The sequence below is a fragment of the Cynocephalus volans genome, chromosome 14, assembly GCF_027409185.1.
Source record: "Cynocephalus volans isolate mCynVol1 chromosome 14, mCynVol1.pri, whole genome shotgun sequence".
In the NCBI taxonomy this organism is placed as follows: Eukaryota; Metazoa; Chordata; class Mammalia; order Dermoptera; family Cynocephalidae; genus Cynocephalus; species Cynocephalus volans.
Window position 1 is genome coordinate 71,220,550 of NC_084473.1, and position 9,281 is coordinate 71,229,830.

Below are 9,281 nucleotides of genomic sequence, written 5' to 3' on the forward strand. Positions count from 1 at the left end.
GCGGCCGCGTGCACACTCAGGCTGGGCCCGTTCCCCCAGACTCTGGATGCCGCCGACTCCCCGCCTAGCCGCCGTTCCGGCTCATAAACTCGTGGGCGATAAAACTGTTTTCCCTGTCCCCAAAGGCTGAGGGTTTGCAAAGTTCCGTGGAAGGGAATCAGGGCTAGGATCCTGACTGTGCTAGGATCCTTGATTCCAGCTAAGATCGCAGTCTTCTAATCTGGACCCCTCAAACCCACTCCACTCCTGCGAAACGTTCTTAAAGAGGTCCTGGCGGCCAGAAGTGATTAGAGCAGCGCAGGGGTCAGGGGCACAAAACTTGAGAGGACCCGGCCTGGCAGAGCGACTGCAACTGGGAATAGTGGAGATACCACGAGGAAGCAAGCCCCGGTGAGCAGCCCCGAGGCTGCCCCAACACGACTTAGAGGCCCCGACGAAGGAAAAACACATGCAGAAGCTGCCAGAGACCTGGGCCTCCGCAGAGAAGACAAGGCAAACTTGGAGCTGGCGCTGCTGCTCAGGAGGAGACTTTGCCAGTGAGAACTGGCCTCCAGCACACTCTATTGTTCTATCAGTCGATCTTTCTTTATTTATTAAGCTCCTGTAGTTCAGGTTCATTTCCCCAGGCTTCGTGGCTCAGGAACAGCCAAGGGGAGCAAGGGTCCGTGACCCGAGTAGGGAAGAGTGAAAGGCAGACTTCATGGACCACACCAGATCATAGGACAGACCCCCCTGCCAATGCAGGCACAGACTCTGAGGCCTGACATATTCATTCCTCTTTTACCTGTGTCCTGTCTGTCTCTCTTCTCTCCCACACCTATTTTGTTCCTGGGCTCACACCTGTGGAGGAAGAAGGCAACTCTGGAACAGTGTGGCTCCAGCAGTGGAAGCCCAGCAAAGAAATGGGTTTTGCTCCTATATCCTACCCCAAATAGCTGGAGAATTCACAGTCCAGAGCCAGAGAAGCCTTGCCACTCCCAAAGCCTGGGGAGTTGGAAATCAATGTGCTTCTAGGTTTTTGAAACAGTGCCACGAAGAACCAAGCCAGTCCCTCCTGAACTGTCCATTGTCACCTTCCCTGTAGACCTCTGCCTCTCACACCATTTGTACAGTGGCTCTCTATGTCCACCTGTCTGTTCCCTGGGGCAAATGAAGCCTGCAGTTGGAGTGCCCCAAACAGGGCTAAGGAGATTTAAGGTACCTGGGGCAAAGACTCCTGGCCAAAGGGTGGGAAGGCACCTTGATAATGGGGTCTTCTTAGTAAAAGGCTCCCTCCAGTGACAGCCTCCATCCCCCAGACATTCATGCAGTGACCTCATGGCAGCCTGAACATCGCACTTGAAGCCTGATGGGCCGCTGCTGGGTCAGAGAGCAGAACCAAGCCATGGTGGAAAGCTGAGCTGCTTCAGGATCCTGTTAATTGTCAGGGAAGGGGAGTGCCTGGAGAGATCCTCCAGGCTGCAGGCCTCAGCCCTCGGAACCATCCTTGTGGTTTCGCTTAATCTGCAATTAAAGCGAGGCAGCAGGAACTGCCCCGCCACGTCCCACGATTACTCGTGTGTGTCTGTGAGGAGCGTGGGGCTCTCCTGAGGGGACTTTGCCTTCCTCCCCTTCCATCTCTCCACCTATCTTCTCCCCTCTGCAGCTGGTTCAGGTAATGGGATTGGACTGTCCCCAGACATGAGTTTGGGGGAGGAGAGGGAAGCGAGACTGGTAAAGGGAGGAGCGTCGGGACAGCAGAGGCCCGACTAAGGTCGTCCCAGCGGCCAAGGACTAATACAGACAGACGATCGTGGGGCCACAGAAGGGGGCTTTTCCCAGTGAAGCCTCTGGAACCGGAGCAGGGGCGAAACCGGATCCGCAAGGGGTGGGGGGAGGAAGAGGGCGAGTGATTAATGAGGAAGATTGAGAGATTAAACCTACCCCGGTTCTGGGCTTGGGCGGGGGCGGGGGGCGCTTGGCGCTTGGCCGTCTCGTGGGCTCCCGCCCCCGCTTGGGCGTGCGGAAACTCCCGGGGCGCAGTCTCGAGCGCGTCTTCTGGCCGTACCTCCCACTGCTATGACAAACGCTCGCTGCCGGGGGCCTCCCCAGGTTAGGGAAGGATCCATGGGCACGTGCCTTTACCGCTGCCCCCGCAGGGTCCGATGGTTTCCCTCACACGTCACTCTCAGGCAGTCGCTAGTCTGCCACCTCCTCGGATTCTCCTTTGTCCTTTCAGACATTTCCGGGCCCTGCGATCCCTCCCCTCGTAGACATCCCCACATTCCGGTCTGCAGTCCCTCGGGAAGGCACCCTGCTCCCGTTTGAGGGTGCTTTCCCGCACCTCCATTCATCACCCCCTTCAGAGTCCCCTTCCTCCGCCGGCGGCCTCCTCCACCCAGGCCTGTCCCGGCTTGACCCCCTCCCCGCTTCAGCATGGAGATCTGCTCAGTAAAGGACTTGCCCGTCCCATGCATTGCTCCGAGTGGAGGGGGTGGGGCGGGGGACGGGAGAGCCCTCGCGGACGAGAAGGACAGTCTCTGAGATGTGCTTGTCTTCCTCCTCCTCACCCTTGGGGAGAATCCGAGAACCAGAGTAACAGGACAGTGAGAATTTAGGGGGAAAATCCAGACAGAGGAGCGTGGGGCGGGGCGTCCATCCATCTCGCACATTTCTGGGATTTTCCCTTTTGGAAAACGTTACTGCGGAGTGAACCGATTCAGACGTTACTTTTGGGGCGGCAGGTCTGTGAGCTCTTTTCGGCCCTGCACGCTGGTTCTCAAGGAGCTCTGCACGCCCGCCACCGTCCCGAGGGCGCGCGCTGGGAAGCGGGGGGCGGCCACACACAGAGACCCCAACCCCCTCCTCCCTACCCGCCAGACTCACTGTTCCAGGGAAGTCCTTTGCCCCGTCTCCCTCACCCCAAACCCTGGGAAAGACGGGCCAGGCAGAGAGGGGACCCTTCCTCCTCTGTGTCAAAAGCGGGGCAAACCTCGGTGCCTCTTCCCCGGGTGAGTGTGAGCCACGGAAACACCAGAGGTAAGAAAGGTACAAGGCAGGGACAAGGCGGGTTTGGTCCTGCCGGTGAGGACGAACGCCTCCCCCTGGAAGCGCAGCGAGGCCAAGGGCGCTCCCGGGACGGCGGCCTGTGCCCAGCGGCCCCCCGCCCCCCTCCGCCGCCGCGTCTCTTTTGACTCCGGAGCTCAGCCCCGCCTTCGGGCGCGTTCTGGGTCGCCGAGCCCAAGAGAACCGCGAGTGTGATTCGTCCGTCCTGGCACAGACCGAGACCCGAGCGACCCGGGCGTCAGGGTGTGAGGGGGGAATGGACCCACAGGACGGGGTCGAGTGGCGCAGAGCCCGCAGCGGGTCAGCATCAGGCACCTCGAGAGACACACCGCAGCTGCGGGCACCACCGCCGCTGACAGACAAAACGAAGGCTCCGCGGAGCTGGGCCGAGGCGGGGCAGCTGCTCCACCCCAGATGCAGGCCTGAGCGCCTTCCGCCGCTCCATGGCCTCAGGCATGTGTCATCAAAGGCCTCATCCTGAGGCTGGGGCCTCAGCTCTCCGACCCCCTAATCTTCAGAACGGCCGCCAAGTCCCAACCGGAGGGTCTTCAGAGGAGACCCAATCAGACTGATTGATCCCCAACTCCCGCCGCAGCTTGGCCCCCGAAAAGTCCCCAGGAGCATTTCTACTCTTCTTCTCCCCGGTTCACACTACTCCCCAGCCCACACTACTCTCCCCTGTCACTCCTGGGAAACGCCTTTTCGTGCACAAACACCTCGAGGACAAGCCTGGGTGCCACGCGCTGGCGTGGGCCGCGGAGCCAGCAGAGTTTAATTTCGAGGGAAGGGACTGGGGAGCCTTGAGAGAGAGAATGAATGTCAGACCTCGAGATACGTGCTGGTGCGGTGCAGAGGCAGGCTCACAGGCGACAGAAGCCCTGATTCTGGAGGGGAGAGACAGGCGGGAGGCATTCCAGGCAGGAGGCCCGGAAACGTGGGAAGCTTGAGGAATCTTGGAGACCTTGTCAGGAAGGAATCACACTCAGACAGGCCCCTGGCTCCGCGGGGTCCCCACTGGCGTCCCGGTCGCCTGGCCCATGCACTCGGGTGCCCTTCCTCGGCGTCTGCAGCCTCTCCGTGTGCACTACACTCTCCATCCGCGCGGAGGGCGGAGGTTTGCGGAGTGCGGAGGTTTCCGGAGAGCCCAGGCCGACTGGGGCCCGCGAAAAAGGGCGCCCGACGAAAGTTCAGGTTTTTCCCGTGAATCCCGGGCTTTCTTACACAGTTCAGGCCTCCTTCGTTGTAACCACTCCCAGGCCCCTGCCACCCGGACCTCTATCCGTGCAAGCTAGGCGCCTCCGGCTCTCCCAGCTACGCACGACTTCCTTCAGGAAGGCAGACTTTTTTTTTTTTTTTTTTTTTTTTCCGTGAAGTCAGACTATGGTCAGAGTGGGATTTAGGCTTTACATTCAGTTCTGGCGACATTTATGCTGCCCTCTCCATTCCGCTTGTCCCAGCCCTGTTTGTTCCTTTCAGGAACTTCTTGCTTTGGCCTCCATTTGTTACTGTCCCAGTTGAGCAAGTTTCTGGCTACCTGACTGAGAGGCCCGTAGAATAGGGCCACCGGCTGGGTTTATTTCCAGCGCTTAGCGCGCGTGGCCGAGCTCACACAGAGTGTTTGCTGAATCAATAAATGGAGCTCGAGCCTTGTCGCTTTGCTCGTGTTCCTTGAAGCTGCCTTTGCTCTCAGCATCAGCTCCCTCTCCGCATCAGCTACCGTTTCCCTACGTTGGCTTCACCTAGCCCCGGTCCCTGAAGGGCCTGCTTTTTTTTTTTTTTTTTTTTTTTTTTTTTCCCCCGTGACCGGCACTCAGCCAGTGAGTGCACCGGTCATTCCTATATAGGATCCGAACCCGCGGCGGGAGTGTCTTCGCGCTCCCAGTGCCGCACTCTACCGAGTGCGCCACAGGCTCGGCCTGGGCCTGCTTCTGTATGCAAGGCAGGCCTCCAACTCTGGCTATGCCCTGGCCCCTACCTTGTTTTTAGATTCCTCCCTCCTCTGTCTCCATTCCCCAAGTTATAGAACCACAGTGCAATTCTTTGGATTTTTCTTTAAAATACCACTGTTCTTCAGTCCTGCAGCAACTCCTGTCCGACCCTAGTCCTCCGCTGAGTTAGGACCCCTCCCCTCAGGCCTGCACCACATGCTTCAGATACAAGGACAGTGAGGGGCTCCCCTCCAGAATGCCTTCCCTCCACCAATAAAGAGCTGGTGTGGGTGGCTTGGCTTCACTCTCCTTTGGTAATACTTTGAGGGCCCATGGCCATAAAGAAGCCCTTCTTTACAATGTAACTCAGAAGATTTTTTAGGGAAGCAGGACTAGGGCAAAGCTTGAGTGTGTGGTAGGAAGGACAAGGAGGAAGCAGAGAGATGCTTTTTTAAAGTTTTTATTTCAAAAAATAAAGCCACAATTAATTTCACATAAATATCTGGGGAGGGAAGGGGAGAGGGATGGGGTGGGGGCTTGGCCCCTACCTCCTCTTCTCTTTCACACTGTATTGTAAAAGCAAAGGGGATGGCTAAGGAGAGAATAAGGGGAAGGAGTCAGTGGGGAGCATTCTCACCTGAAGGTCCCTCAGCCTACCCAGCTCACCCCTGTCCTGGGAACTGCCTTGGCCCTGCCTTACCTTGCCGAACCAGCGGGAAAGCCATATCTGCTTCATTGTCATGTGATCAGGGAGAATTTCATTGTCAAAAAGGAGCTGCACCTAAGAGGGAGATGGGGGCACAGTTTTCGGAACTCTCCTCTATGGCAGGTTAACAGCTATTCTGGTCCACCCTAGCCTCTGTTCCTCTCTTCTTAGTCCATCCCTCAAAAAAAACTACTGTGGGATTACTCACATGCTGGGGATTTAGCATCAAGCGGTGACACAGGACCCTCCTGAGATGGCGTACCTCAGCTCTAACCGAACATCGGACGTACTTGTTCTGGGGACAGGGAGGGGACGGAAGAGGACAAGGTGTGTGAGGAAAGAGCCATGGGGAGGTGAGTCTCCTTAGAGAGGCCCTCCCCTCAGCCCCTCTCACCTGCAGGATGCTTTTATTCTTGTCTTTGCCAGAACTGGGGGGAAACAGACACAGGTTAGGGAGCCCTATCTTTCCTCCTCTCCCCCACCCAGAGCCATGGCATACTCTCTCCAAGGGAAAAGACACTCCCTCACTGCTTGACCTCTCCCCAATCCCCACTCTGGTTTTGGGTCTTTGGCACTGTCACCTCACACAACCCCCGAACTGTCCCTCACCTCAGCCGCTCCAGGCATAGGCTCAGCTGCTCATCATAGCGATAGTAGTGGGCTTTAGAGTGGTCAAAGCTGCTGAAGGGGAGGCCAAGGTTGCTCAGGGCTGGCTCTGAGAAAGATAGGGTAAGTAAGGAGACTAGTACAGTTTCCATCCCCTCCTTCCCCTTCTCCAGAGAGCAAAACTGGGCAAGGGAATGCCCTGGGAGCTTTGCTCTATCCTCCCACTGCCAGGGACATACCTTCCCCACTGGGTTGGGTGACCCGGTCCAAGCCTCGGGACTGGTAGAATTCTCGAATCCGTTTCTCTTCACCTAGAAAGGGGTGAAGTATAGAAGTAAAGTATAAGCCCTCCCAACTCCCTTTGTCCTTCTGGCTGTCAACCTCCCACCAAAGCCCTTGTCACCTCAAGTTGCCACCCAGCATTAGTCCTCAAGAGGCCCTTCAAAGTCAGGTTGGTCACTCACTGTCTTGCAAGCCAGGCACTAGCTTGTACACAATGTCCTGCATGACCCGGTCCAGTTTGAGGTTGAGTAGTGGCTGTGTCTCGTGGATCTTGATGTTGCACATGGGGCAGTACTTGCTGGTTTGAAGGTATTTCACAATACAACTCTTGCAGACTGCAGGAAGAGAAAAGCAGACTCTCACATCCTCTGGGAACTGGATTCATGGGCTGCGTGGGGTGCCTAGATGGGTAGGGGAGGCAATACAGAGGCTGGCAGTCAGCTTGGTGAGGACTAGGGCCTGGAAGAACCAGGCAAGATCAAGGGCACTCACAAGTATGAAGACACTCTGTGATGGTGGTGGCATCCACGAAATAGCCGGCACACAGACAACAAACGATGTGCTCATTCAGGTCTTTGATCTTCACTCGGACCTCCTCCTGCGGACACAACCCCCGTCACCGATCACCTACCCCCACCCCACCCCAACTTGTGCTCCTTCCCAGCTTGGGGGTGGCTTCTTTCATCAAGATTTCACGGCCAAGCCCCGCACCCGGCGCCGTCAGCAGGGGATTAGCTTCCAGGGGCTGGCAATCCCCCTCCGCCCAGCAGAGGGCTCCGAGCACAGCAGGGGCTCCCTTCACATGGACTCGCCTGACCCTCCCTTCCCAGGGGAGACTACACGACGTTGACTGAACAATGCGCAGGCGTCCTAGTCCAGAGTTTGGCAGCCCGATCGCGAACGCGCACGCGCGTTGGGCACCCTGTCTCTGCGCAGGCGCACTGGGCGCCCGGCCAGCCACCGCCCGTCCTCTAGCCCGCCCCAGTTCGAACTGCTAGCCGACCACAGCAGTAACCCTGCCGCCCCTGCACCTCGTTCCGTAGCGGGTCCATCTTGTACACTGACTGAAGCTGGTTCCGAAGCCTCATCGCGATCGCAATCTGGCCCCCCTGAGGAGACGCCATCTTAAAGGCTGATCCCAGCCTGCCACTTCCGGTGCCGCCTGCGGGGCGGGACTTGTCTCCTAGCAACGAGGGCCTAGGACTTTTCGGATTCGTTCACCCTCTATAAGGCCCCGCCCATGTCCCTTTCTCCCCGTGTGCTCACCTGAGACCCACTGGCCCCTCCCCCTCCTCCATCCGTAATTAGGGAGTGTTGGGGGGAGCGTGGGGAAGGGTCCTATCTCTTCGACCTCCTGTAGGAATCATCATAATAGATCTTACCCGATCTCAGGACTAACTTTTGAAGCCTGCGAAAGACTGCTCCCTCTTACGCCAAAAGGCCCGGTGGTCTGCGCCCGCCACTGCTCAGGGTCGTCGATCTCCTATGATGACGACCCCGCTGAAGATGCCTGTCTCGTAATGCCGCCCTTGTCGGCTGATGCGTCCGCGTTGCGAGGTTCACCCAGATGGCCGGCCTTCTCCCAGCTCCGCATCGGAAGTTTCTTGGGGCTTTGCGGAGTCTCGGAGAGGGTGCTAGGGGTGGGGGAGTGGGGAGGGAGAGACCCCCAGGGACTTGGTACTAATCTTACCCACCCCCCAATCTCCCCCTGCTGCTGGGGATGGGGCGGGGGGGGGGCAGGCCCTGGTTAATGATGATGATTTAATCATCGGCGCCTGCGGAGGCCTGGGACAGACTAATGCAGAGCAGATGCCTAAGGAGGAGGGGAGGACGACTAGGACACTGCTGCACCCAGACGCGCTTAGGCAGCGAGCGCCTGCAGTAGCATAGGCCCAGCTCCGCACTTGGGAAGGACGCAGGGGGCCCGAGAGCTTGTACACCGCAGTGCCTGGGTACTTACGCTGGAATTAACAAAGAATAAATTTACTGTGAAGTTTTAACACCAAGTGCAACTGGAGATTCGAGAAGGGAGAAATCCCGAAAGGCTTTCTGGAGAAAGTGGGACTCCGTGTGGGCACAGTTTAGAAATGGGAGAGGGAGTAGAAGTGTGGTGGAAATAGAAGAGAAAGGCAGAAAGGAGGGGAATGAACAGAGAAGGACAAGTAGGAGGCCAAGGTGTGGATTTGAGAATGGTGATAGAAGAAGCGGCCTTAAAGTAGTTGGGACTTTTAGCCTGAGGGCAATAGGGAGCTAGCCCACTTTTTTGAAGGGAGAGGATTACCCTGTGAAAGGAATGTTTTTGTTCATTTCTCCTCAGAGTGAATTCAAGTGGGTAAGCAGCAAGAAGTTATGAGATTTATTAGTGATTTATTAATCAACTACTCATTACAGCCACTGCTCACCTCCCTGGTCCAAGCCAGTATCATCTCTCTGAATAATTGCAGTGGCTTCTTGACTGCTTCTCTTGTGTCCACCTTGCCTCTCTTTAGCTTGTTCTCAACATAGCAGATCAGAGTGATTCTGATAAAATTAAAAAGGACACAGGGAAAGATTTTTAAGTAATCGGCATGTTTATTATTTTGATTGGGGTGGTGGTTTCATGAATGTATACATATGTCAAAACTTATCACATTGTATCCTTGAAATATATGCAGTTTATTGTATGTCAATTATACCTCAAGAAAGCTGTTAAGAATAAAATTGAAAAATCAGAT

The 9,281-nt window shown here is 56.5% G+C and overlaps 1 protein-coding gene across 1 annotated transcript; it reads right to left on the reverse strand.

The window, feature by feature from the left end:
• Positions 1-5,455: 5,455 nt before the first annotated feature.
• Positions 5,456-7,696, reverse strand: PCGF1 (polycomb group ring finger 1). The gene is made up of 9 exons (XM_063078708.1): positions 7,599-7,696; positions 7,060-7,165; positions 6,750-6,902; positions 6,525-6,596; positions 6,289-6,394; positions 6,074-6,107; positions 5,888-5,974; positions 5,674-5,754; positions 5,456-5,565 (listed from the first exon to the last, which is right to left on the reverse strand). The coding sequence occupies exons 1-9, from the start codon at positions 7,689-7,691 to the stop codon at positions 5,518-5,520; spliced, it is 780 nt and encodes a 259-aa protein (XP_062934778.1). The 5' UTR covers positions 7,692-7,696; the 3' UTR covers positions 5,456-5,517.
• Between the last annotated feature and the right edge of the window lie 1,585 nt (positions 7,697-9,281).